The sequence below is a fragment of the Phalacrocorax carbo genome, chromosome 13 (assembly GCF_963921805.1).
Source record: "Phalacrocorax carbo chromosome 13, bPhaCar2.1, whole genome shotgun sequence".
NCBI classification, from domain to species: domain Eukaryota; kingdom Metazoa; phylum Chordata; class Aves; order Suliformes; family Phalacrocoracidae; genus Phalacrocorax; species Phalacrocorax carbo.
The window spans coordinates 1062023-1078680 of NC_087525.1; the positions used below are offsets into that span (position 1 = coordinate 1062023).

At 41.5% G+C, this 16658-nt stretch overlaps 1 protein-coding gene across 1 annotated transcript in view; it reads right to left on the minus strand.

The window, feature by feature from the left end:
• Positions 1-8727: 8727 nt before the first annotated feature.
• LOC135315572 (protein ELYS-like) overlaps positions 8728-16658 on the minus strand; it is a 31981-nt gene continuing 24050 nt past the window's right edge. Inside the window, exons 8-9 of the mRNA XM_064464523.1 lie at positions 10942-11020; positions 8728-9410 (exon numbers count right to left, since the gene is read on the minus strand). Of these exons, the coding sequence (XP_064320593.1) occupies positions 9349-9410; positions 10942-11020 (141 nt within the window). The 3' untranslated portion in view covers positions 8728-9348. The remainder of the gene's footprint in view (positions 9411-10941; positions 11021-16658) is intronic.

A 16658-nucleotide genomic window follows, 5' to 3' on the forward strand; every position in this document is an offset into this window, starting at 1 on the left:
TTGCTTCCAACTAAGCGATTTAGTTTAGACTGCAGACATGGTTAGCAGGCGTACTTATTATGAAGAGATTGAATGCAACGACACTACCTTGCTGAATGAAAATCCTGAACCAAGAGAAAAGTGCCTCAAGGATGGCAGTGCAGTGAATTTCTTACAGGGCCCAGCAATCAAACAGCAATAGACAAACCCAATGGCTTGGTGAAGCAAATAAAAACAGAGAAGAGAGAACATATAGAGTGATTAAGATCCACCTGCTAATTACAGCACCCTATTTATTTATCTGCTTTAAGCAGGTTGCCTTTTACTTTCCCTATTTAATTTTTCTTGCAGTACGGAAAAGAAAGAGGAAGATGGAAGAGTGCAAACTGCTGTTTCCAAACCACATGCTTTATCTTCCATACCTTTTCCTTTTTTGCTTTTCTCTTTTGTTCCTTAGGTTCAATCCCCTTCATTTCCTGTATAGCTTTAAACACTCTGCTCTGGTCTGTATCTCCTCTACATCTTTATCTCCTGTATATCCTGCAAGGACTAAGAATCACTATCTGCCAGCTGTGCTAAGTAACTTCTCCACAGCCTTTACCTTTCTTTGTCCTCAGGCCCATCTAGCACACTGATAGCCAGACCAACCTCAAGAGCATTCAGGTTTCTTCTAGCTTCAAGAGCTTCCATAGGAATTTGACAAATTGCTCAAGCAGTGTTGGTTTGTCACGAGCTCACTCTCGAGCACCTATGCTCTAACTCATCATAGGGTTGCTATACACAGCCCTGAAGGACGCCTGTCTAGCACCGACACCTATGAAACAGAACCCACGGTCAGTTCGCCTGTTCCCAACACCCTGGGCCACATCCGGAGACTCCGTTCTCCACACCTAACGTATGTGATCCTTCTCCAGGAGAACACACTTCAGTTCTTTGGCAGACATAGCTATGAGCAGGTAGCCAGAGAAGCTTCACAAAGAACTTCTACTCCTCCATCTTTTTTTAAAAAAATATATATATATAAAAAGCACCACACATGCCTTTGATGATAACAACTCCTGAATGTAAAGTCCTTTCCTCTGGTCCTCCAAGCCCTTGGCAATTCACAGACCATTTGTATTCAGAAAGACAGGTTTGAAACTCCTGGAGTAGCTCACCTTGAGCTGATGGAAGTCACTGAGAAGTGCGAGGGATTGACCTCCTGCTCCCCCACCATCACTGCGGCTCTCCCATCACGTGCTGCCCATCCCTCTCCTCACACCGCAGGCCCTGCCGGGTGACCTTGTTGCCAAGGTAACCTCTTCCCCACAGCACGGTTCTCCTCCATAGGAGCTGGGTTATTGTCACAGATGTTTGTACTAAAATAGGCGGCCATCTGCATTTATTGCCCTCCTGTTATTAGGGCTTTGTTCTCATTTTGTCTCAACACAGAAGTGAACAGACACTGAAGAAGGTAAAAGGTCACACATCCAAACTAAAGTCAGCAGTTTAGCAGGGTTGGATACAGCTCGTTGGGAAGAATGTGTCAATTCTTCATGCATCAGAGACCTTCACGTTGTCAGAGGACTGCTTTGCTAAATGGAAGGGAGCAATAAACCCTCTCCCAAGATATGCCACGCTATAAACTGATTAAGTGGCATAGAACTAATTACAGCATATTATGCTTCGTAGGACTTTCAGAGAAGGGACATCTAAAGGAGTAACATTCACTAATTAACAATTGTTTCAGGCTACCAGGTTTAAAAGAATCTGGAGCAATATAAAGATAAGGGTCTACAACTGTGTTCTATGGCCATTAGCATTAAGGTATCCATAACAGCATCTTCCTTCCCTTCCTACGCCGCCAGCTCAATACACATCCAGCTATGTTATGGGAATTCCTCTCATATGAGTACAATCATCCCAAAAGGTCTGAGAATTAAGTTGCTCCTGTTTTAGTCCACCTCTGCAGCCAATGAAGAGACAGCAACCCCAGAGAAATGCAACAAACTGCCTCCTAAAGGCATCTATTTCTTTCTGATAAAAGGACACGAAGGCTGGAAGACAGACTTTAACAGGAGACTTCAAAGTTTCAGATGCGAAACTGCAGTGGGATCACACTTCAATCATTAGAAAACAAATGCACACGGCTCCAGGACAGATTTTACCTGGAGGAGAGACGACCATGGGGAAACAAGACAAAAGGTAACTGCCAAGATGAAGGAAGTAAATTGTTTTCACAGACCACCACGCACAGAACAGGAAATATTCCAACGTTGCGAGACACACAGATTAGATATCAAGGCAAAACCATTGTGATCTTAGTGACAGACAAGTCACCAGACAGATTGTCTGGTGACATTACAGCATCCACACCCTTTGAGGTTTTTTTGTATCCGTTGGATATAATGGACCCTATGTTGCTGCAGAGGGATACCTTCAGTGAGGCTTCATCTTGCAGCAATTTTATGACAATCTTATTTTTTCCCCCTGAAAACATTGCTCATGTGAATGCGTACACCAAGAGCTTGTTCATATGGGTCAGTGTACCTAACTGAAGCACAGTATTTGAACGGGCAAGCGACCTTCTGATGATTTGCCGGCCTGAGAATAGATGCTTCGCAAACAAAAGGTGTAATGCCACTCTGCTTTGTGCTGAGCAGAGCTCCGTACGTATTGTTACGAGTAATCCCCAAAAGTCTTTGCTACAATACCTACCTGCCATAGAGAAACATGCAGGCCCAAGAGAATGAAGGTGCAATAAACCCTACAGCATTAAAGAAACCAAAATGCCTTTATTAAATTTAATAACTTCTGGGTATTGGCAACTGAAAACCTAACAGAAAAACAGTGTCGTTTCAACTGATTGTTGAAACATTTTTTTGTATTGATATTTAAGAATACATACAGCTTGTGGTTTATTAGTATATTTGGTCAGTTGTCATCCACTGAAATGAAGACATACAGACAGTCCTAAACCACACTACTTTGACCTTTTCAAAATTTTCAAATTGCAGTTGTTGGCCATTCCTTTTATTTCCTCTGCCTGTAACCTTAATACTCTGTGAGCAACAGAGAGAGGGAATGGTTGCCTACTCCAAGCAAATATACTGTAAAGGTTACAGTACCGTAAAAGATCACCGCTCTTCTTTTGCTGTCATTTGCAAACTCTACTGGAAGCCGTGACTGCAAGGTGCTGCTCAGATGAGAATGAGAGCGGGACTAAGGAGTGGCAGAACTTCAATTCCTTTTCATAATAATGAGCTTTACAAACATAAATTGAAGTCTGCTCTCAGGAACCTATTAACACACGATAGCTTGAGCAGCCCAGTTGATGCTAATACTGTGCTTTAATAGTTTCTAAGACTGTAACAGTACTAAAGTTACTTTACTTACAAAAAATATTGCTCACAGTATTTCTTTCTTACAATAAATAAGAACAAATGGGATATCGGCTTTAATTTTTCAATCTAAATGGAAAGGACCTATAAACAAAATGTTCCTTTTTCAGTTCAGAGTACACATGACAACAGGGCAGAGTGACCTTTCAAGTACAGACTAGCTATTCCGCATACCTTGGGAAGGGCTGCAAGAGCTAGTCACAAATACTAAGCTTCACTGAGTGCAAGTCAGGAACTACTTTTCTCAGTATGGTGTCACATACCTCTTGCGATTCACTACACTCAGAACCATGCAACAGGCAACACACCGTTTATGCGGAGCTAAGAACATACAGGTAGTTCAATAGCGTTTGGACTACTGGACTGGTAAAATTACAGTCTCATTACAGGAATCTAACTAACCTCATTGCCAGTATGAATATTAAGAATTCTCATTACTAATACAGATAATTTAGTCAAAAAACTTCCTGGCATCTAGTGTGTTCTCTGGCGCTGCACTCCTTTCTACATCCCCAGGGTTAAAGACTTTACAGCCTCAGGCCTCCACAGGCAGATCTAGCGGGGAACATCTCCTCCTGCTCAGTCTGGGCCACATTTTCATATCTTGCTCTGCTTCCTACGACCCTGCTCTGCCAGGACAACGCAGTGGCAAAAGTCCTGTCGTTTACCCCTTTTTAGTCCTATTGTCAAATGATATTGGCAAAAGTCCTATTCAGTGGATGAAGTTGCAACTTCCCTTCCCCCTCCACAGATCCTCACTTGGTAGATAAGTGTTTACTGACTAAGCCAGAGGAAGGCTGCTTTAATTCATTATTTTATGCAGGTACACAAACTAAATTTAACATAAATATTTAATTTAGCATAATGTCAAGCTCTAGTAATGCACTGTTTACCTCCAAAATTTAAGCTAAACCCAGCAGAAATCCTTCAAAGAATAAATATTCAAGTGGTATAATTTTGCTCAGGGTTGTAAAATTTTTCCTTGATTGAATGCATCCTAAGGGTGAATACCTTGACCCCAAAATAACAACTAACAGGGGCTTTCAGGTTTGCTTTGTATTGTTAGTAGAATTAACGACACTTGCAGCTAACTGGAACCTACTATGCCCTGTCCCATGCAAAGTATTAAGCAAACTGTTTCCATGACCCTTCAGATAGGCTGGAAAGCTGATGAGCAGCTGGAAAGCTGATGAGCCTTGAAACTACTACCATATTTTCCCCTGTAGACCTTTCCATCTAAGAAATATACCTAAATTAAGAAAGGCTTGGCTGTAGTTGTTGGCAAACAGAAGATGACTGGGATGAGAAGTAACATGGGGATTTTCTCATGGGTTCAAGCTCATGTGAGAGTTTGGCTCCTAAATCTCTTCTGCAGTTTAAAAATTTTGCCCCTTTTGCAATTTCTAGGCTCCTCTAGATTATTTTGAGCTGTTTCAAGTTGCACTATCAGACAGCCCACCCTGGAAGTCAAGGTGACTGGAAACACCACACAGACTAGAGAAGCTTCTGCTGCTGCAGCTTATATGCTCTATTCGAGTCAACTGCTTCTGCCAGCTGAACTCCCAATAGCCGTCTCATCATGACAGCTTGAACCACAGACTAAGTGTCCAAATATTTTGTCAGGGTCACGCATTCTGTGGAGAACCCCCAGTGCTGTGACTAACTTATCATCAATCTAGTTAAACGAAATGTGACTTAGATATCTATAAAGGAGCTGCGATCACTCTTGTCAGCTGAAGGCAGGAATACCCTGCATGAGTTTTTTCAGCTTTTCCAGCTTAGTTGCATGCATTAAGAGCATTTGTTACCGCTAACACCTAATAAGACTTGCATAACTGCCTGAGGGACTTGAAATCATTGCTATCACCTGGAGGTTCAGGCACTAGCAAACATATCCATATCCAAGAAAGTCACGTATTTGCAGCACATACAGCGTTTGTTTGAAAGCTCAAATGTATTATACAGTCAGAAACTTAAAACAAGACACACATGCTGAAATTTACCATCAACATTGAATTTGAATGTCAAATAACATTTGATTACAGCATTTAGTAAAAGTTACTTATTTCCAAAAACTAAATAAGAGTGGAAACCTCTGCCCGTCAGTTGTTCAACCACCTTAATATCACAGAATCGCACTGTGGCCGAGGGTGGAAGGAGCCTCTGAAGGTCATCTGGTCCAGCCACCCTGCCCAAGCAGAGTCACCTACAGCAGGTTGTCCACGACTATGTCCGGACAGCTTTCGAGTATCTCCAAGGACTGAGACTGCAAACTCTTGGGCAGCCTGCTCAAATGCTCAGTCACCCTCACAGTGAAAAGAAGCATCTCCTGATGTTCACATGGAACCTACCATGTTTCAGGTTGTGCCCACTGCCTCTGGTCCTGTCACTGGGCACCACTGACAAGAGCCTGGCTCCACCTTCTTTACACCCTCCCTTCAGGTATTTATACACATCAGCAATATCCCCCCTGTGCCTTCTCTTCTCTAGGCTCAGTCCCATCTCTAATCAACCCTTCTTTATATCTGAGGTGCTCCAGTCCCTTAATCATCTTTGCAGCCCTTTGCTGGACTCTGCTGTATGTCCTTATCTCTTGTACTGAGCAGCCTGGAGCTGGACACAGTGCTCCAGGTGCAGCCTCACCAGTGCTAAGTAGAGGGGAAGGATCACTTCTCCTGGCCAGCTGGCAAAGCTTTGCCTAACAGCCCAGGATACCATTCACCCTCTTCACAGCAAGCGCACAGTGCTGGCTCATGGTCAGCCTGGCACCTGCCAGGACCCCGCGTCCTTTTCTATCAGGCTGCTTCCCAGCGGGGTGGCCCCAGCATGTACAGGTGCCTGGGGTTGTTCCTTCCCAGGGGCAGGACTTTGCACTTCTTGTTCAACCTCATGAGGTTCCTGTCAGCCCATTTGTCCAGCCTGCATGTATGCGTACAGGAGAGGTACCAAATCTCATTCACATCTTTTTCTTAGATACTGATAAAAAAAAGTTGTTTTTATGATCATCTTTAGTTAGATAAAGCTATGGAACTAGTGAAGGAGGACTGACATGCACTGTCCCAACTTAAAATAGAAAGAAAATATAAACAGTAACATAACAAACAGCAGGAGGTCTGCTACTCACTTGGGAGTAGGAACACTGCCACCCCAAAGATTTTCAAATCAAAGGAACACAGAGCATGTACTGAAGTGCACCCAGTAAATCAGAATATGCTTATTTGTTTTCTGCTCTATTTCTTTTAGTTAACAAGCCCAATAGAAATCTTGGCTTCACAAACTAATTTGTACAATTTACTCATACATGAAACGAACAAGAGCTTTCCACTGCAGAAAGCCCTGCTTGGATCTATATTTTGCCACCACGACAGAGCTCTGCCCTCCTCATTTGCAGACCTCACAGGGGACTTTCTAGAACACTATGCAATTACTACACAATGCTCTCACAGCATTGGTGTCAGCTCTCCTACAGTATTTTTTAATTTAGAGTTACAGAGTGAATGTACCAAGATGATGTACGGAGTAGGAGCACACGACATGGATTGTGCTGCTGTTATCCGCTCAAATACAGTTACAGGATTCACAACCTTTGAGGCAAAATAAAAACATCACTGGAGATTGCTTACAAATAAAGCTAGATTTCACTTCTGAAGCAGTGATTTTCAAGAAAAAAAAAAAAAAAAAAATCAGTGGCTTAGCAACTGTGCTACGCATCTGCGGATGGTACAAGGCTCCCCCCAAAACATTTATATGTACTGGAATGTACATAGACCAATAAGCAGTAGCCAGGACCTATTCTGTACCGAGATTTGAGAGGCCAGAAGCAAAACAGCAACCAGAGAGGGTTATTGCACAATGACTATTCACAGAAATGTATTTTGGCCATTCTTTAGGTCTATGGGTAATTCTTGCTAACAAACATCACTCCCCAACTTCCCGTTTCTTTGCAAGACAGTACGTGTTAGCTACCATCAAAGTGAGTTCTCATCTGCTTTTTGAATGAGGAGGTATGACTCTTTTGCTGCTCTCTGACAGTAAATGGTGTGTTTGATAACAACTTACTCCAAAGTGCGTTGCTAAGTTGGTGGTGAACTTCTCATGAGGAACAGACGAGCAGAGCATTATTTGAGTATTGCTGATGCTTCCATTTTACTTCCATTCACAGGATCACATATAGGAACTTGTACATGGGCTGCACAGGTTAGGCATGAACACAGAACACCCCTCAGGTGTCAGACTTGTACAGGTGAAGATAAATCAGCTTCACAGACATTTTGCAGGTGAATACTTCCTGGAAACATACTCACACCTGGAGTGGGCTCTGCACAAAACCAGTAGATCAACGTTTCTTGCAAGGGTTATACTGCATGAGCAGATGTGTGCACTAAATCAGCACACTCAGTAACGAATGCTTTCCAAGAGGCACTCTTCACTGCTGTGTGCTCTGTGTAGAGCTGTTCTGCAGATGTACACATATGTAAAGCAAAACTGGGGTGCCATGGTGCCTACCAGCCCACCTGGGCTTCCTGCTCAAAGCTAGAAGGGGCCTGTTCTGCAAAGGAATCAGACCTTAGTTTAAAGGATCCATCCGTGCAAGGCAAAATCACATTTCAAGGCTGCGGTTCATTTTGTAATTTCCTGTCACAGCAGCTCACTCAAAATTCTTCTGCCAATACTTAAAAACACACAGATATTTTCAACGTTTCAATAGATAGGAAAAGAATAGTTTGTGCGTCTGTCTTTAAATATTCTTATACACTAGCAGGATCTGTTTCACAGCAGGATGTATAAAGTGCTTAAAATCAGACTTGGATTGAAAAGCTATAAAGGAAGTTCTTTGTTATTACCCTTAGTATTTGTCACCCTGTCTTTCATCCTTTTGTATTCTGATAAGCCAAATCTTTAAATCCTTCAAGAACTCATTTGGGTTTTGGGGTTAAGAAAGACTTGGTTCAACAGAAATGCTAACATTCCTCCCTCAAATCTATGCCTTCGTGATTATACATTAAATAAAAAAATTTGAACATATGTTTAATGAATGAACAGTTCAGCATTATGTAAACATATTTCACAATAAAGCCTGAAAAGACAAGGTAGGACTGTTACTCCTTTGATAACTCTTAGCTTTCATTAGAATCTATTTGAAAGAAAGTTAAACTATATCAAGTTTGTTTCACAAAACAAAAAGGAGAAACATGGAAGAATCACCCCTATTAGAAACTAGAAAATAATTAGGTGATTCATCTGATGAAATAATGCAGTTCAACTACTGGTCGTGGTCCAAAGGGCTGGATATGTTCAAAGAGGGTACATACATTGCGAGCAGCCTGGCATTAGTTAAACAAGACAGCTCTGTTGAGTTTTAGCAGAATTTGGTTTAAGTCCGTTTATTTCTTCAGCATTCTGCAATTAAAGAGGAGTTTCTAAAGGCAATAAAAGACTTATGATGGGTAAAAGGGAACAACATTGAAAGGGAGCTAAAGATTTATTGTTAGTCATATTATTAAATAAAAAAAAACCTCATTGCTTACACAGGTGAAAGTGTTACACAAAGGCATCCTGGTATGTCCACCTGACTCTACAGTCCAATTGCCTCAGGCAGGGAAATACCTCTTCCTGCTCAGCCTTGGCCACAGGGGCTTATCTTCACACATTTTCTGATCACACGCTGCTTCCTCCCTCCGGATCCCAGCCAGAGCCAGGCAGGTGCCCACTCGCCTCCTCCAGTCGCAGCCAACACCAGGCTGTGGTCTGTCACATACCGACCCCCAGGGCTGTGACGCCAGCCCCAGGGAGGCCACAGGAAAACGAGCCCCGACCAGCTCCGACAAACACAAGCCCAGACAGCTCCCAGGGCCTCACACTACAGGATCACTGTGTCTGGCTTTTTATTGGCAACAGGGAAAACATCTAAAAAACTCCAAATATTTAGCAGCCCATACCACACACTGCTGTGGCAACGTGTCTTCAGTCTCATGTACAGAGCTAGGAATCAGTTTCTCTGAACTTCTAATCCTTGGGCAGCCATCAGCAGCAACGCCAAGCAGCCTTCAACTGCAAAAACAAAAAAATTAGAAAAACAATTATTAACACAGTCTCTACTGCATACAAAGTGCTCTGGTATCACAAGTCTGATTAATCAATACTTTGAAATGAGAAAGCCCAGAAATTGCGAAGATCTGCAGGAAATCTAGCCCAGATACATGTAATTTCAGCTCCTGAATGGACACAGCAGAGTAAAGGGAGCATCTAGGAAGGCTTGTGTTTAATTATGGAAACTTGCTTCATTAAGACACCTGCCAAGAATTTAACTAGCTTCTCCAAAGGCACGTTAGGCACATTGAGACCGCTAGCGGTATCTGGGCACTTAGATATCTTTTGTGAATCTGAAAGACCCTGCATAATATTGAAAGCTACAGCATCCTGGTCTCTATGTTCATGCAACAGTCGTAACAGTGCTGTGGAGAACTAGCGCAAACCCACTTGTGTATCTGTGCAGCAGCAGACCCCAAAACCCAGCCCTTCGTTTTGGTGTTGTAAGAAGCCTGCAAGATAAACATTTTACAAGAAATCCTCAAAACACCTGGGGAAATACTTCAAGGCTTCAAAATGAAATTTAATACAAAAGATTGGGTTTGGGGTTTTTTAGTAAAAATAAAAAGTCAATAGCAAAATGACAACAGAGCTATCAGCATGTAGGCAATAACTCTGCTGCTGACTAAAATTGAAACAGGTCAAGAAAGACTAAAGAATAAGTGCAATGAATAAGCCTGACTCATATCTGGATAAAACGAAGTATTACTTGGCATGGCTGGGAATAGACTTTGATGGAAGGCTACAAGAAGTGTGAGGAGAGGTTAAAGCTTTCTAAGTCACCCTGCAGTTAGTCGTAAGAGGGTGAAACAAGAGTCATCTACATGGGTTTCTACCCCACTGCAGAACAGGCACTACCAATCCATTATCTCCTTGAAAAGTCATACTTAAACCAATACAAACTCACATTCTTAATGATAAGGGAATCACAGATTTAAATTCTTCATCTTAATTTTTCAGTTAATTGTAAAACAATATAACCCTTTGAGGCAAAACAAGAAAATCCACTTTCTCTAGAAGATCAAGCCAATGAAAAGCAATGCTACTGCATAGCAAAACTCAAAGAGGGCATTATGATGCAACATCACCCTGCAACAGATAGGACACCTCCACTATTTTAAACTCCTGTGGCAAAGCAACTGTATCAGGAGGGGATGCCTCTATTTCTCCCAGCCACCACCTAGACACAGCACAATGCAATTACCACTTCACTACAAGACACCTTCCAGCACAGCATTTGGGAAGCCAACACCTCCCTAGCGTACAAACCCCTTCAGAGCCCAGCTCTAGCTTTTCTGCGGGTGTATTAGGTAAGAGCTGTGCACCTCTCCACTCTCTTTCTCTTATCTGTTTCTGGAGCACAGTAACTTAGTGTCACACCTTAAACTTGACTCTTCCAAAAGCACGGTCACATCCCAGCATGAGCTTGGGGCCTATAGCCAATGCACCAGCCTCTTACTTGGAAGGTAAATTGAGGAAGAGCATTACTAACCAGTGAAATACCAAGTTTGATAGAAGTGGCATCTTTCAACTCTTGCTATTTCTTCAGATTCACTATGTATCTTTAAATCCTGAAAATAGTAGACGACAAATCAATGATTATGTGTCACAGAGAATATATCAGAAAATGGTAAAAAATTGTGTCTCACCAAGCATGGCAAATACATGAGCCCAGAGCCTTGATCAAGACTAACTTCATGTCTCGTTTTTTGCATAATGTCTTTAACTAGCAGCTTTCCAGAAGTGAAGATACCTTCAGTTTGTAGCACTTGGGGGATTTCAAGGTGTGCACATGCTGAACATAAATGACTTCTGCAACTTGAACTCTTTAATTGGCATAATGACAATAATACAGGTGTGTTTGCATGAGTAAGAAGTCGCAACATTTCAGTCAATGTTCACATGCGTGCCCAGCCAGCCACAGCAGATGCCTGGTAACTTGTGTTAGGATTAACTGTTTGTGAAAAGTTCACCTTGTCTGTGGGATTGTCAGAGACACATCACTTAAATTCCGCAACACTGAAACTCATAGCCCTGAATATACTGCTATCATTATAATATGACTTGGAGAAGAGGCGGGGCGAGGTGCAGTGTCCTGTAACAGCTGATCCCAGACTCCACCCTGAAAAGAGGGATCTTTTTACTTTCATACCAACAGAGCAAAATGTTCTAACTCCAAAGCATCACAGTGGCTGCAGATTAGCTACAGATGATCATAGGCATTACTACCAGCCTGATTTCCCAGAACTACCCAGTTAGACTCCCCATGATCCTGGAAATGAAAGTCACTTGCCCTATCAGCTTTATTTCCTACCCCTTTAGGCCCTTTTATTAGTAATGGCATGTAGCTGGTCACGACACACTGGCTCCCAGAAAACCCAGTCCTGCTTCCTTTGTCACCACGAGTTAAGAACTGAAATTCCCAGGTCCTACAAACACAGTTGGTTTCCACTTACAATTCCAAGTTCACAGCTCTGTCACAGTAAAGGCAACATTTCATTCCAAAAGCACTAATAAGACTCTTTTCCAGGGGGTTGCCTAGCAGACTTCAGAGTTTGCCACAGAGACGTATTTATTCTCTCCTGCATTATTGCTGTTACAGAATAAGCCTCTGTGGAGGATTTAAAGATATGTTTTGCTTACTGAAACCTAACTGTACAAAACCTCTTATTGACATGTATTTGAAGGAAAAGATATGGAACAGGATCCAGCTGCAGGACAGACACTGAAGTACCTCTGGGGAGCTGAGACATAGTCAACAAGCATTAGACGGGAACAAGATTAGCCTTGAACTCGGGTATGAAGAGGCCAGGTAGCAACACACTTGGGACTGAAGGGCAAAGGTGCCAAGGAAAGAAAAGCCCTGCTTCTGATGGGAAACTAGTAGAACCTACAAAGGAAAACTTATCCAGAAGGTGTACAAGACATTTCAATGGGATCATCATAGCCTGCTAGCATATTACCTACACACAATGGATTCCTGACTGCTTTTTCCTCTCTTTGCTTCCATGTGTCTACAACATACATCTTCCACTCTGTCAAACGTCATGCGATACGTTTAGCTTACACCCACCGTCTGATCTTTCCTACTGCCATCTCCTTTCTGCCAGCAGAACAATATGGTTTCATCATGTCTCTTGGAACCCATTAATGCCACTTTCTCATTTCCCAGAGAGTGTTTCTACAGAACAACAGCAAGGTATTCCTCCCCTTCAGATGCTGTGCGCATTTGCCTATGGTCTGCTCAAAGCCGCCCACTTTCTGCACTGCAAATAAGACACCAAATTCAAGAACTGCACACAGTATTTTAGCACAGAGCAGAGAAAAAGCCTAGCCTAAGCATTAACTATGTTGATTTGATTCAGACTGAACCTTGACAGATTTTCAGTCTGGCTAAAATTCTGATAAGAAAGACTGAAAATAGTTAAGGCAGTTTTCTTAAGTACAGTTACACTGGATGCTACAACCCCTCTATTTAAATTTACCAAGTTAAGAATACTCAGCTAATTAAGCAGTCTGATTAGCCAAGAATTAAGTACTTTATAGCAGCACTGAAGGTCAAACTGACAAAGCTGACAGTACCCTGTTGCACCCAGATACAGCAGGATGTAAAAATACACTAAATGAAAAGATAAATGTATTACACAGAACTATGCTCGGACAGCAGGAAGATTGCAAACTGACTCAAAACTTGGCAAGTACCAGAATCAGGGCTGCCTGTATACCTAGAAAATAGGAAACATGTTTGAGGCAACTTCACAAAAAGCTGATCACAAGCTGTTTGACCTGTATCCTGGGCAAGGGCAAGGATGCAAGTCACTCTAACTGCAAAGGCAGGCTTGGAAGTTAAAGGCAGTCTTAATTTACATTCAGGACTGGCCAGCTATCTAAAGGTTAGTGAGTACAGTGCAGATATATGGGACTGACAGGTCTGACAACTGCAGGCTGGTAAGTCCGACGCCAACAGTATTCACAGTTTCTGAAAACATGTTGAAACAACGTGGCAAAAGCAAGTCAGTATTACCTTGAACATGCATATCTGGAACTAGTTTGCGACTCAATGTTAGCTGAAAGATTCTCCTACCTATGCTATACCACAGCATATTTAGACAGTCTTTAATCTCCTTTGAGGGGACCAAAGTCTTTTAAAGATTTCTGAATTAGCATTTTTTATGAAGTAGAGTGTCATCACCTTTAGATCAATAGAAACATGCCAAGTTACCTTATAGCATCAGTTATTTGAACATTTAATTAGGTTTGTTCTATATTCTAGATTGTTATATGGAATTCAGTATCAATGTTATCTTCCACGAAGCATAGCCTGTGAAGTTAAACATTCTGAGACAAGGAAGCAACAGAATGGGCTAAACGAAGACATGGAAGAAAAAACCTCTCTCTGAATTTGTGGCATACTTGTAAGTAAAGTTAATTACATGTAGAAGTGTGGCCGTTCTGGACCTTTACGGTTAAACATAAAAGTTTATATTCTACCCCTGAACTTGATTTTTTTTCTTTTTAGGCACAATTACCTTCCAGGATGAAGAAATCTGATTTGGAGTACAGAATCCTGTAATAAAATGTTTGTAGTTATGGAGCCACATGGGTATTTTAAAACACTATACCAGTGTTAACTAATAAGAAACAATAGCAGCTATTTAACAGTCTTGAGATTTGGTCCAACTCCCTTTAAAAACAGCAGCAATATTTCCTCATGTAAGCAGGCCTTTAGCAATAGGCAAGGTTTTTGGTTGAGCAAGAAACTTATTATAAAGTTCTATATGAATATTCACAAGTCTGCTGTGGACATGCTCATGCTCTGCAACTTCACGACTTTGTGTCACTGACCTTAAAGGCATGAAGAACAGACATATTTATGAAATGGGCACGCTCACAGAAAAATTTGGTTGCATAGTTGCATTCTCACAGAGGAAAAAGAAGACATTTCTTCCAGAAGCAATTACACTAATGCCATAGTTGCATTCTCACAGAGGAAAAAGATGACATTTCTTCCAGAAGCAATTACATTAATGCTGACTGTTAGAATTATGCCCCTCCAAAGAGTAGAAATCCTACCTGAAATACACCTGCACACACACAAAAAAGCCATTCTAACCAAGATTTCATCATGCAAACTTTCACCATCTTTCTGAAACCAAGGCAAAAAGGAATCAACATATAAAAGGTCTCCATCAGCTGCCATTACAGGATTATTGAGGCTTTTAAACATGATGTTGTGGGAAATGCATCATACATTCAGAAAGGCAGGGGAAGAGGAGGCAGATAGAGAAGGGCACTGATAACTAAGCCAGCTATTAGCTGGATTATCTGACAGGTTCTTACCCAGCTGGGTGTTATTTAGTCCTGACTCAGTGATCCTGAAATGCTTTAGAGGCACCTCAGGGAGTCAAGCTCCCTGCTGTTAAAGTGACCGTGACCCAGTAAATGGGTTCCTTATGTACATGCCAGCATAACTCTGCACCTGCCTGCATGATTACACCGCAACTCTGTCAAAAAAATTAGAAGAGCTCCTATCAGAACAGAAAAGAATCATCTGCAATTCTTACCCCTGAGTTCCTTTGTAACTATGGAGGCCCCGTCTTAAAAATATTACTTAAATCAAGATCCTTTTATTACAGAGGTGTTAGGCTTAAAAGCTTTTATGTTTCTATCCATACAATAAGTGAAAGATATAAATAATCCAAGTAACCAAAACCACTCACCGCTAATTAGCTTAACCAGTTTCAACAGTGGCCAAAAAGCATGCTGGAATCTTTCGCAGTACTAAAAAAACCGCAACCCACAGCAACACAATGAAGAACAATGACTGAATGTAATGCAGAAGTCTCTGTGAAAGGTAACAAAGCGCTTAACTCTGATCTATAATGTGATTTTCCAGGTAGATTCAGGGTCTTCACACACTGCATCCATAGTGGGAAGGAGAGCAAATCACAGCTACAGAAATAATATCTGCTTATAATTCAAACTAAAGAATTTTACGTAGTTTCAAGGCAATATGACATTACCCTCCCCAATAATAGACGAGTTCACATTTATCACTCCACCTCCAGTCCATATTGAAGGAAACAAACAAAAAACTGAGTTCCTCAAAATTATGGCAGACTTAAATCTAAAACTGATGTTGACTTCACGAGTAATTGTTCCCCTTTAATTTCTTATACAATTTAAAGTGATATTTTAAGATATATGCCTCCCACATGAAACTCATGCCAGCAAATATTCCCCATCACTTCCACAAAAAGTAGGTGGGGTGGGGAAGAGTGGGATTCAGAGACCTCCGATTCCTCTGATGGATGCTGGAACCCAGGCCCGCAGCATGCAATGAACAGGCTACCTGGCAGCTTGGCCATTTGGTGTATCACCTCCCTTTGCACACTTCAAACACCTCAGCTAACCCACAGACCAAAGTTGGCATCAGTTTTAATTGTCACAGATTTAATCTGTCAGAGGAAAGAAAAGTATAGTATATATAAAGCCTCACATATTGGCAAAGATACTACAGACGTAAGCAAGGCTGTACACTATAGGTTTCATTTACAGAACAAACTGGGAGAAAACACTTGACAAAGCAACACAGTTAAGTGGGTCCCTGAGTAACAGCAAACTGGGCAAGAGATTGGAGCAAGTATCATTGTTTAAGGTATGAATATCAACTATTTTAACAACAAGAAAAAATTTTAAATCACATTGTGGTTATAATTAATTTTTTGAAGTTAACCCATTCAGAGAAGTGACGTTTACTTAAGTTATTCGGTTTACCTGAAGATTCTCGTCCATGCTGGTCTGTAAAGCCAGGCCAGACTCTGGAGCTATTTAATTTCTAAACAGGGCATCTATTTTTACTGCTTTGCAAATGACTATTAAGCAGGATACCTGGAAAAGAAATTGTTTTTCATTTTGAGAGCGAGCTTCAGCAAACACATACATAAAACTGACAGTCAGCTGATGACTTCCTTGACTCTTGTAATTTCTAGATTTGAGTCCAAGTCAGACTTCGCAGTGAACATAAAAAGCTGTAAGAAAATACTAGTAGGGAAAAGTTTAAGTAATCTACATCTGTCTGCAGCAAGCTACCTATCAGAGCCAGCTTTAAGAGATAAACAGTGATGCATAGACAGTATTAAAACTAGTGAAACACAGGATCCTGAAGAAAGTCACTGGTAAAAAAGGGGAACCCCTCTATTTTTGTAT